Here is a 16,229-nt window from a genome sequence, read left to right as displayed (position 1 = left end):
CGCTGGTGCCGTCCAGACTCTCCCCGGGTCGGGCCGGGCCGGCTGCTCGCGTGTGCGGGTGGACGCGCGTCGGGCCGGAGTGCGCGAGGAGTTTGGGGAGGCTTTGGCCGATGAACTTGTTGAAATTCCTTTCTGCCTCTTTCTCCTTCCTCCTTCCAGCACTGCTGGGAGTGCGGGCGCGCGTGACGGTGGCTCACAGTCGCGGGGGCTCCGTGCTGCTTCCTCCCTTCGCTTCCTCCTGCACCGGCCGGCCGCGGGCGGCCCACCTTTCTGCACATGGGCAGACTTGCTCCGCCTGCCGCGCAAGGCTCAGCCTCGTTCCCAGGGAATTTTAAGTCTCAGTCACCTTGTTCAGCTTCAGAATTTGTTTGCTTTTTATTTTATTTTTTTTTTTAAGGCTTTATTCAGAGAGAGCGAGTGAGTGGAGGAGAGAGAAACGATCCCAAGCAGCCTCCACACTGAGCGTGGAGCCCAGTGCTGTGCCCCGTCCCACAGCCCCAGGGTCATGATCTGAGCTGAAACCAACAGTTAGACGCTTGACTGACTGAGCCAGCCACCCCTCTACTTGCCTTTTTAACCCCCAAAGATTTTATTTATTTATTTATTCGAGAGAGATCACAAGCAGGCAGAGCAGCAGGCAGAGAGAGAGGAAGGGAAGCAGGCTCCCTGCTGAGCAGAGAGCCGGATACGGGCGCAATCCTAGGACCCTGGGATCACGACCTGAGCCGAAGGCAGAGGCTTAACCCACTGAACCAGCCAGGCGCCCCTCTGCTTGCTTTTAAAATAATCTCTCTCTATACTTTTTTATTCATGGTGACAGCATTCTCATGCTTTGTCTTAGTTCTTTATATGTGGTTTTCTCTAGTTCTTTGAATATATTTAAAGAGCTGATTTAAACTCTTTCTGGAGGGACACCTGACTGGTTCAGTTGGTTCAGCATCTGCCTTTGGCTCAGGTCATGATCCCAGGGTCCTGGAATCGAGCCGCGCACCAGGGTCCCTACTCAGCGTGCAGTCTGCTTCTCCCTCTCCACCACTTGTGCTCTCTCGTGTGTGTGCTTGTGCGCGCGCAGTCTCTCTCCCTCTCAAATAAGTAGATAAAATTGAAAAAAAAAAAAAATAGTCAGGGCCCCTGGGCAGCTCAGTGGGTTAAGTCTCTACCTTCAGCTCAGGTCATGATCTCAGGGTCCTGGGATCGAGCCCCGCATCGGGCTCTCTGCTCAGCGGGGATCCTGTTTCCCCCTCTCTGCCTGCCTCTCTGCCTACTTATGATCTCTGCCTGTCAAAAAAAAAAAGTCTTTGTCTAGCAAGTCCAATATTTGGGCTTCCTCGAGGACCGTTCTGTTGACTTCTTTGTTTCCAGCGAAGGGGTCCAGATACTCTTCTTTCTGTGTCTCATTTTTGTTTTGAAAACCAGATATGTGGAAGCCAGGATAGCTCTGCTCTGCTGCGGTGGATCCTCCCCACCTAGGGTTTGTTGTTGCTTAGTGACTCTTCGAATGAACTCTGTGAAGCTCATTCTTTGTATGCGGCTCCTGGAGTGTCTGCGAGCTCACTGGTCAGTCAGTGAGCAGATAGAAATTTAATTTCCTTAGATGCCTGGGAACAGGTCTCCCAGTCAAAGCCAAGGGCCCGGGCCCTGTGTGCACAGGGGGCAGGCCTCCAGCACTCCGGCACACAGTGTACAGCTGGGACCCGCTCTTCTCTTTCTGCCTGCACAGAACAGTCACTCAGGTCAGCTTAGGGCCTCCTCCAGAGTGTGCGCGTGGCCTTTTGCACGTGGGTGACCTGCACTCCTGGGGAGATAGAGATCGTCCTTTGGGGGCTTTAGGGGGAAAATTTTTCATTTTCTAGTTTTTTCTTTTAAGGATTTTGGTGGGTTGTCTGTTTGCCCCGACTACTATCCAGTGTGTGAAGCAGCCGGGTTGATTAGTAATTGCTTCTGATTTTGATAAATTCCCTGGGAGAAGAGGCTGTTCACCATGGGTAAGCCGAGTCTGGCTGAATGAAGACAGCCTTGCACGTGGATTCTCGCCGGCAGAGAGTGACAGATCTCAGGAATGGTGCTTTGAAAGAACTCTCTCCTGCGGTCTCCAGGCTGTCCCTTTTCAGGGCGTGGGGGGGGGGGGGGGGGATGAACATGCCCCAGAGCCCAGTGTTCTTTCTTGAACAAATGCTCCCTGTGTTCTGGTTAATTTTCAGATTCTAGAAGAAGCAGATTCTGATAGTTTTTGCTAGTGTTCTTGTACCCGTCAGTGGTGGGCAGAATTTTCTGAGGCCCCCCCTCACTCTGCCACTTTTGCTGACGTCACCCTGCCCTGTTGGCCTTGCACATTGCTGACCCGATGTTTGCCTGGACGCCAGCCTGCTCTGTGGGCAGCGCTGGCCTGCGGGTGAGGCGGGACTTTCACCCTCCTTTCTCTGAAGAAGCCTAAGCAGGGCTGATACCTCGTTTGCACATCGGCCAGTGGACCTTGTTACTTTTTCCCTGCGTAATACACAGTGCTTGTTCATAAGCAGTCGTGCTCAAGTCCACTTACTCTCTCGGTACAGGCAGTTGAAGATGACTTTGTGGAAATGCGCAAGAGCGACCCTCAGAGCATCACCGCAGATGACCTCCACCAGCTGCTCATTGTGGCTCGGTGAGTAGTCGGTATCCGTGATTGCTGTTCTAGTGAGCTCGGTGTGTACCTTCTGATTTTTAGGAGTAACAGATTTGTACCAGTGGAAAGGTTTTTCCGTTAAGGGTTTAGTGAAGGGGGATTGTGTTTGGCCAGTGACCAGTGGAACTGGCTGGCTTTTTTGTCTCTAACCTTCAAAGATCCCTTCGTGGAAGTCTAACTTGGCTCTTGACTTGTCTGTAGCTGCCAGATGGTCGTGACCCCTAACCCAGCATATCTGAGGTTCTTTAAAAAAAAAGGAAAGAAAAAGAACTAGATCCTGTCCTAGGTCTACACTTAAATCCGTTTCTGTGTTTCACGCCAGGTTTCTGTCTCTCAGTGCCGGTCAGACAACACTGTCAAGAGAGCGATGGCTCAGAGCAAAGCAGCTGGAGTCTTTAAGAAGAACCAGGCTTCAGCAGCAGAAATGTGTGAATGGAAATGAACTTTAAAGATCTGACGCCTAGGAGAGTAGTGGGCAGATTGTGGCCACATTATTGTAAAATCCAAATACCATTTATACCACATTGTTTTGTAGATAATTTGTATCAAAAACCAATGACTTTTCCTGAAATCAGCCTGGTAACATCCGAAGTTTATATAATATTCAGTAAGGGCTTTTACCTTACTGATTTTATGGAACTTTTGATTGTTTTATAATTATATAAATTAGTAACAATGTACAAAAATGTATTTGATATTAAAAGTTTAATATTGATGATAATGTTGCTGATACCATTTCCTTAGTTTCAGCTAAGTCATAGTCAGTCAGACTCTGTTGATGCTAATGTCATCTTCACTTGAAAATGGTTGGAATTCCAAAGTCAGACGAGTTGTTCACTTGAGATTTTTACAATGTCTTTCCAATTAACGGGGGGTCTGAATGTGTTTAGTGGTCGAAGTTTGGGGAATGGTGTGTACCTGCCATTAGTTCACATGACTGTGTGAAATTCTGTAGTATCATTTCCCAAACATTTGACCACAGAAGTTTTTTTCCCACTTAACAGTTGTTAATAACCTACAGAATTAGTCTTTTTTACATGACAGTGGTTCCCAGACTTTTGGATTCCATGGACCAGTAACATTTCCAAAAATTTGGGGGACAGGGTTGCCAGTGTATTTTGCCAAGTAATCTGAAAGAAACCACTGTATTATATCACTTTTTTTTCATGAAAGGATAGTCTCAGAATGAGAGTCCTTTAAATGGAATAAATACAGCTTTTTTGGAAAAAAAAAAAACCCTACATTGTCCTTGTTTTTCTCATTTCACCCCCATGCATTTGGGAACCACTGTTTTATGGAACTTAAAGGAATGCTGCCCTAGGATAGGTTGTTTTGCCCAAATAGGAAGAAAGCAAAGTTAACTTTTTAAAATATGCCTTCTGTAGAAAATAAAGTTTTAAATTGTTTTCCTAATTGTCATTTAGTTGCTTTGATGATGGTGTTGGATTTTAAACTTTTGTGCAAGTTTTCCCATTAGTTCCAGATGTGTTAGTCAATGAACATGTCTGCTAATCCAGGAATACCCAAGAAAGCCATAGGTAAGTTTTTCCCAGACCAATTACAGATTTAACTTTTTTTTTTTTTTAAAGATTGTATCTGACAGAAACAGAGGGAGAGGAGGAAGCAGGTTCCCTGCTGAGCAGAGAGCCTGATGCCAAGACACCAGGATCATGACCTGAGCCAAAGGCAGAAGCTTAACTGTGACTGAGTCACCCAGGTGCCCCTAATGTAAAAGTTTTTCTTTTTTTTTTTTTTAAAGGTTTTATTTATTTATTTAACGGAGACCACAAGTAGACAGAGAGGCAGGCAGAGAGAGGAAGGGAAGCAGGCTCCCCGCCGAGCAGAGAGCCCGACTAGGGGCTTGATCCCAGGAACCTGGGATCATGACCCGAGCTGAAGGCAGAGGCTTTAACCCACTGAGCCACCCAGGAGCCCCTAAAAGTTTTAAAGTAGCAAAAATATAATTACCCATACTTAGAAAGCAATTTAATACAGTATAGTAGTGTAATTATGGTATCAAGAATGTTTGGAGAGTTTAGACCATTTTTTTAAGTTATCAGTGGTTATGTATGAAGATTAATGTTTGTTGGTTTTTTTTTTTTTTAAGCCAGTAACTTACCTAGTGGGACACAGATCAGCTAAAGGATCTTGTAAGTATTGTTTTGGCACCCTTCCCCCACTCCCTCCAAATTGATATTGCTAAACATTAAGGAAACAGGGTCAGGCTTGAAAAGCAAGGAATTCATTATGCCTAATGAACTGAAGTAGAAATGACTAGCTGTTTAACTTTTCCTAAACTCCCAATCTATTTTTACAAACTAACGTAAATAATGTTTATATTTAGAATTCTAACTGGCTTTCATTTTTATAACTGGTAGAGTAAACTTCCTTAATCTTCTAGAAACAAAATGAAGATTCAACTGGATTTGTGGGAACAAAATTCCAGAGAGTAGATTAGTTACTGCGGTTATTGTGCAGACGTGATTTGTAATTTACCAAAGAGAAGTACGTAATTTGCTTGATCTTGCAGAAAAGTTCCCTTGAAGGGAAAGTGCTCTTTCAAATAAACAAAACTTCCCCAATTATTAGTACTTTGGGTTATTTTTCATTATTGTAAGACCCCATAATGTGTGAGAAAAGGTCTGACGCCCTCCTTATGGGAAACCTTTACTAAAAGCTTCTTGTGGGAGGTTGTGCAGTCTCTTGTTGGGTTCTCACTGGGGAAGGAGCCTGGAACCTGGGCTTCAGAACCACCTTTCTTTCCTGGTTTGCCCACACACTGGACAGGAACATTTGCTATTCCTATTGGAGTCAGTGGGAAACTGACCATAACACCCTGCCTGGAATTAAACATTGCCTTCTTTTTAGTTTCCACAAATCTCTTTGGGACACATTTCGTGGAGCTTAAAAGATACATTTATCACTTGACCTTTGCTTTTATTTTCTCTCCCATTGTGCCACACTTTTAATACTTTCAAGACCGGAAGAAAAGAACAGAATAAAGGGTTCGGTTTGTGTTTGGATGTTTAAAATTCGATTTTTGTGATGCACTTCATTTTTAAAGTCTACATATAAACACTTAAAAGAGGAAAATACTGGAAAGGCTGAGACCCAAGTGATCAATTATAGCAAACTTAACCTTAAGAATTTTTTAACCCGATTTAGAGATCAACATTATCTTTAAAGTATTATTTAAGGAATTCTCATACACGTTGTCACTTTAAATTACAATGGTGTTTTATTTTAAATAGTCACAAGATTTGACACTTCCAAAAAAAAGATACCACTAATAAATAACAAATGTTGAAATACTTATCAAAGTTACAACAGACATAATGTTTAGCTGAGAATCACTTCAACAGAGTAAGGCTCTAAAGATACCAGACAAACCAATACTTGTTTGGAATAAGGTGTGCAACGTTCTTGTATGGGCTTTTGTGAGGCCACGGTTCCATGGGGTCAGGATTATAGTCATGAATCAGTTCTAGTACAGCTGTGCATCAGACTAAATTTTCTGCGGTTTTTAGTCTAGACAAGAGGTTAAGAAATGTTCCCCTGCAAAAAATTACAACCTGAACATTCATTTCAAGAATTGCCAGTATCTGATAAAATGTAGTCTTCCATTCCTAAAAACAGCAGAATAATTTTATAGGTGCTGGTAGTTACATCTGGTGTCTCAGGTTTTATGACTGATAGGTCTTTAATTCTAGACTTTGGGGTGTACAAGGGGCAGAGTATTTTAAATTTAAGTAGACTATGGGGAAAATGAGGATCAAATGGGCATACCTTTCTTGACTGCAGTGCCAGTAAACCTCAATTTACTCTTAATAGGGAATGGTTAAGCCATCAAAACTAAACTAGGGTTTTTTAATATTCAAATGCTTCTTCGTACTAGTAACACTCAAAAGTCACTAAAAACTAAATATTTAACACAGAAATGGATGGACAAACAAGACAAATTATGAAAAAGCTATTCCCCTCAATGTGTCCATGTTCACCCTTCGTGTTTACTTCCAACGCTTCACTTCTCCTCCCATTGCACAAAAAGTTCAGGTTATTATGTCTCTAAGTAATTATCCCCAAATTACTTTCAGACACCAACTGCTCTGTAGTGTATGAGCTACTCACGTTTACACGTTCTAGGATGACACGCTTCTTTCGTCCTGGCTCTCAAATCTGGAAATCTGCCCAAGTTCAGCTCCTTTTAAAAACTTTCCCGATAAACATAATTAGAATTTGTGATTCCTAGCTTCAAAAACAACAGGTTAAAATAGCCTAATATGTGAAACCTCTTTTTGGATTAAATAAAAGCCATAGGATTCTTTGTGGCTAAAAATTAAATCTGAATTATTCGTGTCTGGCATTGTGTAAACATATTTTTAAGTTCATTTTGCTGGACTTCATTAACCCCTTCAGGTTCTGCAGGGCTCTTCTGAACCTTTGCCACTGCGAAGTGAATCCCCTGGGTGAAGCCAGCTTGGGTGATACTAGCAACTTGGACCATGGAACTTCGAATCTTTGCAAAGGGAGAGACTGCTCTGCTGCTACTGCCCTCTGAAGGAGAAGGAGTTACGTGAAGGCCTGTCTCAAATTCAGCCGTGCTGGAGCCAGAACCAGGGGTCTTTTGAGATACAGCTGGATGCACTGGTTCGACGGACAAGTACTGGGGACCTGCTGCAGGAAAAGACACATCTAACTGAGACGGCCGAGAAGGTATCTGTGCTGCTGATTCAGATTGGGTTTCTTCATTAGAAATTTGATTGGTCATTTGATTTCCTTCCTCACTAACCTGCTGAGAAACAGACCCTGGTTCTGACAGCTGGGTCATTTTGTTTTGTGCGTCTTGTACAAATCTATGGCAGTAAACGTCCACAGGCTTGGCAAAGCCAGTCAATATGTATATGTTGTCAGCAGAAGGACTTTTCTTCAAAGGAGACTCTTGGCCTTTTCCAGACCCACTTCCAGGGGCAGCAGCCTCTGAAGGAACGTGAATGCTAAGATCAGTGCTGCTGATGGACTGGGACCGGCTGCCTAACCGAGGCGCGGAAGCAATAATACCACAACTAGGAAGAACATAGTCTCTTGGCCCGACGCTCTCTAAAGAATTAGCTAGCTGTTTGTCTTCATCAGATTTGGAATTTGTAAGGAATTCATCAGAGTGGTAGGAGTCATTCTCCGAAGACATTTCCCCATCCGACTCTGCCTGGACTTTGTTATCCATCACACCTGTGGTTTCCATGGTTTCAAGACTACTATCTGACTTCCAAAGATTCACTTTTAAGTTGGGTTTTAGAAAGTTAACTTTCATTTCAGGTTTGGCAAAGTTTCCTAGCTTTCGTAGATTGCCAATATTTACATTAGATTTGGTCTGTTTCACTTTTTGATTTAGAGATGAAAATTTGCTCATTAAAAAATTCTTTCCCTGTGCCAAAGAGCCTTGGTTTTGAGATCTGATGCCAATGATGTCTTCGTGAGGTTTACTGCTCTTCCTATAAATTAGAAGAGAAAAAAGTTCACTGCCTCTGAAATCCAATACACCAGTTATAATTACTGTAAGAGGAAGCTGTTACTTTGGGCCCAATTTCTGAAACCATGCACTGCTAATAAATGCAGGTAATCCCTTGGAGTTGATACTAGAACAGTACTGTTCAAAAGAAATGTAAACCAGATGTAGTTTTAAATTTTTCTAGCCATATTAGAAACATGAAATTTTGATACTTAATCCAATATGTACAAAATATTTCAACATATAATCCCTATTAAAAGATGATTAATGGGAGATCTTATTCTTTTTGGTCCCAAGTCTTTGAAGCAACCACTGTGTTAGCAGTTTACAGCTAGGTATCAGAAGCCTTTATAAATGACATGGACAAGTTGTCCCCGGGCACTGAATGGGAACAGTGCCCTGGCTGGGTGACTTTAACCCCAGTCTAGCAAGCAGTTTCCTGCATGTCCTGCCCTCAAGCAGCCCATGCAGTGAAGAGCCAGCCTGTGGAAACACTACATCTGTAAGATCTTAATCCTCATGGAAGCTCCTTGCAGTAGCTGGGTTAATCATGTTGAGTTCTTCTGGATCAAAACTTTGTCTTTAGATTTGATCATTATTACTGCATGTTTCCTTCAGCTGGGTTCTCTTTGGCATTCAGAGGAGAAAGCAGTAGAGGAAGGGAAGGGAGAGAAGCCTCTCAATGGCTGCCTCAGCCTGCATTTTTGTGTATTTTGAGAATAAAAAACAAAAATCCCGATCCAAAATTCAGACAACACCAGTTCCCACCTGCCTTACCTGTGGGGAATATATTCCAAGATCCCCAACATCTGAAGCCACAGATAGGATCAAGCCCTATATGTACTATGTTTTTCCCTATACATATATAACCTGTGATAAAGTTTAGTTTATAACTAGGCAGAGTGAGAGATTAACAGGAATAATTGATAAGACTATAAATAAAAGTTAATCTCTCTAAATACCTTATTGTACTCTACTCACCCTTCTGGTGAGGATGTGAGATGGTAAGTGTCTACACGGTGAGAAGAAGTATATGACACAGGCCCTGCGACAGTGCATCAAGAGCTCCCAGACCAGGGCTGACCACAGGTTAACAGGAACATGGATGGGGGAGGAGGGGAACTACTATGGTCACTTTCGTGGCAAGTGGCTACCATTTGGGCAGGTCTACCACACTGACAACCTAAACAACCAGCCAAGCCAACACAGACCATCAATGGGAATGTACAGCATTTTAACTAAATCTGTCTGCACCCATTCCAACTTGGCTGGATTCAGATGGCAGGGGGGAGAATTTGTTTCCTTGTATTTCCTGTAGATTACCTACAATTATTTTAAAAGATACAGCATATTTAACACAGGATTTTCTTATTTGGCATCCCTCATGATAGCTACAAATACAAGCAAAAGTGACTGGTATTTGCCACATGCCTCAGTATGGACTTACTGGTCATGAGCGTTTTATAAAAATTAGGATGTTAAAGAGCTGTGGAAACCATTCTCTCTACTAACACAAGACTGAACAATTTTTCTCTAGATAAGCAAATTGCTCTTTAGTCGAATGTGGACCATGAAACATAAGCAAATGGGAAATCCAAATTTTAATGTGAAATAATCTATAGGCATTCTTAACCCACCGGCATTCATAGAGAAAATGACAGCGAGTATGTTTTAAAGTTGGTTAAATTATGGCCACAAATAATGTATTTCTAGATGGACTCTCAGAAGAGCAAATTTTAAAAGTATTACTTTTTGATCCACAGAAATTTGACACGTCTCAGTCTAAATACCAATATGTTATACCACAATTTGATTTCTCCCCATTTTGCAAATACTTCTAAAGAAATGGGACTTTGGATAATACTTTTTTTATACTTGAGAAAATTGTAGTAGTATACTTACCTCTCGAGTTTTTTCTCAATTATAGGTACATCTAATCCCATGGCTTGCTTGGTTATCTGTAGCATCTCTGCAATGCACTGAAGGGTATCTGAAACCCAAATACAACTGCTTGTCAGTTTCTCCAAAAACATACTAAAATAGCACTTGTAATTCAGACCCCTAAATGAAATTTGTGGTCCTACATTTAAATACAAGTTTATTTGCTAAAATTTACAGAAAATTGCTTGTTTACTACTCTCCCCACTAATTCAAAATGTTCTAAAACGTATTTTAACAGAACAGTTAATAAAGGACAAATGAACCAAATCAATTGGAATTAAAAGTTTCTTCTCACTTGTCCCGTGTTAGATGCCAAGGCAACAGTGGTGAACAAGACAGAAATGTCCCCTGACTACTGTCTGTGAAAGGCACGCCTCGTAGGAAGCAGCCCTGATTACCCCGTGACCAAACACTGAGATTTCCTTACCCCAACTACATCAGTTCAAATAATTTCCCTGCTTTCTGGGGGACAGAGTGGCTATTTCGGGTCATAAAGCTATGTTCCGTTTATAATGGTATGGACTGTCCTCACTTCCACTTGTAACTTAGAAGAGCAGATCAAAAGTTATCACCGAATACGGTCATCTCCTCATTACCTTTCCCATCCTCTTCTGGACTGCGCACTACAGCTCTCAGGGTGTGGAAATAGCCGCTTGTTTCTTTGTATCTGTAGTGCAGTCGCATGCAGGAGAACTTCGGCTTACCAAAGAGAGTGGGCTCGGGACCTAAAACCCCAAATGTGAATATGGTTAAACCTTTCACATAAAATTCATTTTTCTGTATCTTCAAAATACTAACACTTATTCATCAGTTAGGTTTTAGCACATTTTTCTTATTTCTTCTAAATAAGAGTACACAATACAAGCTTATTGTGATGATTTGGTTTGATGAAACTAAATAAAGACTCTTCTTCGGTCTCAAGTATTTAAACTTTCTTGATCTTTGCGTGAATCGTCATAAGATAAGCAATTAAAGAAATAATTACTAGACCATATCATTCACTGCTAATCTAAAGAATAGAAATGAGTCCTAAGAAATAGACCAGCTGCAATATCAGTATCCTTTTCTGATTTTAGTAAGTCATACTGCTTGCTCAAACAATGTGGCCCACTCTTGGAAGAACAGTATTTGCTTTCTAGGACTTGGTTAGCATGTTAAAATTTACCTATTTCTATTTTTTCCAGGTCTTCTAGACTTAGTCGTTGATACTGGTTTACTTTATCAACTTCATCATCATAACTGGATAAAGGGAAAGGAAGTAAAAATAGGATTAAAATCAAAACCATATTTGGCTCATCAGCTGAGACAGAATAGGAGCAACTTTCTATGCAGTTAAAATCTTCCAGGGCACAATATACTCTTGGGTAAAGAGTTTAAACATTTAAAAACTAGATGAAATGAGATTGACATATATGTAGTTCAGTAGCTAAAGGGGAATCATCTTATGGATCTTAAACTAAAATCAGTTAAGAAAATATAATTTGTTTTATAAAAACTTCTACAAAACAAAACCAACAAACTAAAAGGAAGGCGAAGGCAAACACCTACATATACTGAAAGTATGTGTTTGTGATTAACACAGCAGATAAACCTGCTGCCCAAACTCAAGAATAAAAAATCCATATAATCAATGCCAATGGGCACCTGGGCCAATGACTTTAAAAAATTGTTCGTAAAAGGCCAGAAAGAAAGAATTTACTTAGAGAAAAAAAAAATTGATCTTGGTAAGGCAAACAAAGCAAGTACTTTTTTTTTTTTTTTTTTTGCTGGTGGCATTGTTAATTAGTGTTTCTGGAGATCTGGCAGTAAACCACAAAAGTATAATAATTGATCAGACTCTTGTAACCAAAGAGGCAGGTGTGTGCATGTGTGTGTATGTGTACAAACACAATTATCTGCACAAAGACAACTATTTCATTGCTAATAGCAATGAAATGGAGGTATCAGTGCTAAACAATGGAGAAATATGTATTGTATAGTAATAAAAAATGTATAGTTATTTAAAAGTATATGGAGTACATCAAAACATGAAATATAGGAAATAAGCTAAGTGCTAAATGAATATTAAATAAGCTAAGTGCTAAAATCACATTCTCAAATTAACAGTGATGTAACAGTTATGTAGGGTTCCATGAAGTTCCTTAAAATATATAAAACCAGATTCTTAATGTCATGGACCCTAATAAGGATATGTACTCATATTACAAGAACCATTAAAAGCTTTAAATCAAACTTACTAGGCCACGTAGTAAGCAGAGTTAGAAAGCAGTAACAGCACATCCACATCTCTGTGAGTAGCGTCAATGAGGCTAAACAGACATGACACAGGGAATTAAATATTTTCATCTTTATCTGCATTTTCATCAAGATTACCCCTATAGCAGAACCACTTAAGATCATTGTGTCTGGGGGGGTGTGGTAGAAAATCAATCAGTGAATCCCACTTTTGAAGTCAGATGCATACAATCTATCCATGGGGGGGGCAGTTTGAGTTTTGTGGGGGGGGCGGGTGTTCAGGAAAGGGCTGCAGCTGAGAAGAGGTCCCTTCTCAGAGAGTGGTGGTCAAGGAGGTAGGAGGATTCAGGGAAATAAGATAATTTCCAGGGAAAGGGGATTGGGAAGAAAGGAAAACCCTCAGGCTCAGAGGAAGAAAACGTCTAGATTATCTCACAAGACCTAATCATCAAAAGGGCACTGCACGGGAAGGATATTTTTACACATGTAGGATGCATCTTTTGAAAAAAAAAAAAAAAATTACATAGTTATGTATAGATAAAAATCCATAGATTTAGATGCAAAAATTGGAACCGAGCCCAAACCACTCTATATTTCTTACTCCAGATTTATCAATTTATTTGCCTTTTAAAGAATGAGTAAACATTTCCTTCTTCTAAGTCCGTTTTGCTCTATTTTACCACCACTCACAAATCAAATAACAAAGGGTCGGAAACTAGATGAGTGTTGATGAATTCATTAAACGTACAGCAAAATACATTTCTGTAAAATTACTAATAAAAAAATGGTTGACATGTAAAATCTACAAAAAAACAACAGATAAAGCAGGCAAAATGTGAACTCAAAACTTCTCTAAGTCATGTAATATCAACAACCTCTAATCACAAGGTGGGAATCCATCTACATTCTAATTAGTCTCAAAATTCCACTATCCTCCCTTTGAATTTCATCCCTATTTGCCAAGATTTACCAAAATGCTACTGAAAAACAAATGGAAAACAGTAGGGGGAAAATCACTTGTCGATGGAAGTCACATCCTTCAGCTGCGTCAGAATGAGGTCATCGTCTCCTGCGTACTGCGGGGACAGACGCACCAAACTTGGAACCCGCAGTAATTTACATCAGCGGCCCCTCGTCGCAGCCGACCGCCGGCGGGCTCACGCTAACGTAACACATCCCCCTCAGTTTTCACCCAAAATACGACCGAAAAATACGACGACTGAGACGCCAGGACCCGACGGCCCGAGGCCCCCGGTGCGGAGCCCCGCCCCCGCCCGCCCGCGCCCGCCCGCGCCCGCCGCGGTACTTACACGCGCGCCGGCCGCGGGCGCCCCCGCCGAGCCTCCGCAGTCACGTCCGCACACACGTTCCCGGCTCGGGTCTACGCGTCCGAGCCAGCGCGGCCCCCCCGCCCCCGCCCGGGCGGTCGTATCTACACCAGTCCTCCCGGATCCTCAGTCACAAACACTATGTCTGAACACAAAGCACTGGGCACGGAACAGGCGGTCAGGAAACAGCCCCCCACCCCCCACCCGCGGTTTTACTGGGGTCGCCGCCGCAGTAAAGAGCCCCTCCCCCCACCCTCCCCCCGAAGCGCACAACGGACACGACTGTCAACACGGATGAGAAAAGAAAGACCCCCCCCCAGGCTCCCCACCCCCCGCGGTCGCAGCTCCCGGGCTGCTCTACTCGTTCTTGTTCTCCTGCCAGTCGGGCATGCCCTCCTTCCACACGATGAACACGAACACCGCCAGCACCACATGCAGCCCCACCACCGCCACGATGGTCGCGTAAAAGCCACTGTCGTCAGGAGACATTAACAGGAGACTCTGGAAAAGGAGCAATTTGCAGGAAAAATACAAGCCCACAGGAACTTTAACCATCAGTCCTGCAAAAAGGAGAAAAATCTTGAAAGTCGTGGCCAGGCTGCCGCCTTCGGGCTTGGGCTCGGCAGCGTTGCCAGTGGCATTGCCTGTGGCGTTGGCGGGCCGCTGGGCGGTTGGCGGAGGCCTGTGGGAGCGCGGCATGGTGTCCGTCAGTCAGTCAGTCAGTCCGTCCGTCGAGAAGTCGAAGCTGTCAGAGCCGCCTGCACCCGACCTCGCGCCTGCAGCGACTGCGGAGACTGCGGCAACTGCGGCAACTGCAGAGCCAAGCCCCGCCCAGGAGCCGCCACTCGCTTCCGGCCGCCCCCGCTGCCGCGGCACCCGCCCAGTGCGCATGCGCGCCCGTCCCCGCCAGCCCGCCCCCGCACAACGCCCGCCCCGCGGTGGGGCGGGGCGCCGAGGAGCCCGCAGTGCCCCGACCCCCGCCGGACCCTCACCAGACCCTCACCGGACCCCCACCGGACCGCGCCCACACCCAAGGGGTCGTCACCCAAGGGACGCGGGTGGCTGCGGCACTGCGCTCTCCTGCGCTCACACGCCCAACAGCGCGGCTGCTCCTCTGAACCGGGGGAAGTGGTCCTGCACTCGGGGTGGAAAAAGCGGGTCCGGTGGAGCCGGGCAAAATAAGGAGTGGGCCGGTGCAGGTCCCGATGGGCAGCTGGGCAGGACGCCGGGCGTCCTTCCACTTTCCCGGCTCCTCTCGGGACCCGGAGCGCGCCCCCAGGCACCTGTCACCAAGATCCCAGTGTTTTGGCGGCAACGGGGCGCAGGGCTGGGGGAAGGAGCGGCGCGACCCGCAGGCCTCCGTGCCGGGGCTGGCCACGGGCGGTCCTAGCCGAGCTCGGGGCTGCAACAGAACAGGCCGCGGCGGCGGAGCCGGGGAGGCCCGCGGGCAGTGTGGGCACGGCGCGGGGCCGCGCGGGAGGGGAGGGCAGAGAGCAGGCGCCAGGAGCGGGCCGTTCCCGCTGCGGCAGGGCTGCGTGTGTTGCCAACTGCGGCCGGAACTGGTTTTTTGCCAGAGAGTTAAGCGGCTGCGACTGCAGTGCGGCAAGTGTCTGGCGCAAAATTTCAGAGGTCGTCAAAAACACCCAGCCATCAAGATAACTGTTAGTGCAATACTTAAAAAAAAAAATCAAAATTCCAAAATACGACGAACAAAACACCAGCGTTTTAGATAAAGACAGGATCCGACCCTGTAGCTGTACAAGCTTGCTCACTTCGCTCACGCAAACCCTAGCCCTAGCCCCTGTAAAAGTTTATTTACCAAAACACGTAGCTCAACTCTACAACAAAAAACCACAGACACCAGTTTTTAAAATGGGCAAAGGATTTCAAGTTTTCTAAGAAAAATATACAAATAGCCAAGAAACACAAGAAAAAATCCTTCCAATCCTTTGTTAGTAGGGAAGTGCAAACCAAAACCAGTGAGATACCACTTCACACCCCTTAGAAGGAGTACAATTTTTTTTAAAAAGGGGGGGGGGGAGGAAAAGGAAAAAGTATTAGCGAGGAGGTGGAAAAATTGGAACCCTCATACACTGCTGGTGAGAATGTCAAATGGTGCAATCACTGTGGAGAACAGCTTGGTGGTTTCCCAGAAGTTAAGCACAGAATTACACATGACCCACCAATTTCCACTCCTAGGTATGTACCCCCAGATAAAAACTGGTATTCAAACCAAAACAGTATTACTATTTACTAAAGCCAGAAGGTGGAAACAACCTAAATGCCCATCGTGGAAGAAAACAGACAAAATGGGCTCTAACCACAGGACGGAATACCATTCAGCTATAAGGAGGAATGAAGCCAGACACAAAAGGGAACATGTTATGTGATCCCATTTATATGAAATGTCCAAAACAGGGACATCTATAGAGACAAAAAGTAGATTAGTGGTTGTCTGGCCATAGGGAAAGGAGAACAGGGAGGGAGTGATCGCTAGTGAGTACAGGGCTTTCTCTGAGAGTAGTGAAAATGTGACTATACTAAAAGCTATTAAATT

At 44.1% G+C, this 16,229-nt stretch overlaps 2 protein-coding genes and 1 long non-coding RNA gene across 4 annotated transcripts in view; 2 read left to right on the top strand and 1 right to left on the bottom strand.

Annotated features, from left to right (window-relative positions):
• Positions 1-4,075, top strand: part of MCMBP (minichromosome maintenance complex binding protein) — a 48,576-nt gene extending 44,501 nt beyond the window's left edge. For both annotated transcript variants that reach the window (XM_059398706.1, XM_059398705.1), the window contains exons 15-16: positions 2,553-2,641; positions 2,985-4,075. In XM_059398706.1, coding sequence (XP_059254689.1) covers positions 2,553-2,641; positions 2,985-3,111 — 216 coding nt within the window. In that variant the 3' untranslated portion in view covers positions 3,112-4,075. The remainder of the gene's footprint in view (positions 1-2,552; positions 2,642-2,984) is intronic.
• Positions 4,076-4,210: 135 nt separating this feature from the next.
• Positions 4,211-7,169, top strand: LOC132016830 (uncharacterized). The gene is made up of 3 exons (XR_009404016.1): positions 4,211-4,379; positions 4,774-4,812; positions 7,079-7,169. It is a non-coding gene; the product is annotated as an uncharacterized LOC132016830 (long non-coding RNA).
• INPP5F (inositol polyphosphate-5-phosphatase F) overlaps positions 5,882-16,229 on the bottom strand; it is a 78,898-nt gene continuing 68,550 nt past the window's right edge. Inside the window, exons 16-20 of the mRNA XM_059398704.1 lie at positions 12,347-12,418; positions 11,275-11,348; positions 10,706-10,834; positions 10,071-10,158; positions 5,882-8,151 (exon numbers count right to left, since the gene is read on the bottom strand). Coding sequence (XP_059254687.1) covers positions 6,999-8,151; positions 10,071-10,158; positions 10,706-10,834; positions 11,275-11,348; positions 12,347-12,418 — 1,516 coding nt within the window. The 3' untranslated portion in view covers positions 5,882-6,998. The remainder of the gene's footprint in view (positions 8,152-10,070; positions 10,159-10,705; positions 10,835-11,274; positions 11,349-12,346; positions 12,419-16,229) is intronic.

The sequence above is a fragment of the Mustela nigripes genome, chromosome 4 (genome assembly GCF_022355385.1).
Source record: "Mustela nigripes isolate SB6536 chromosome 4, MUSNIG.SB6536, whole genome shotgun sequence".
Classification (NCBI taxonomy): Eukaryota; Metazoa; Chordata; class Mammalia; order Carnivora; family Mustelidae; genus Mustela; species Mustela nigripes.
This window is presented reverse-complemented; position numbering and strand designations above follow the sequence as displayed.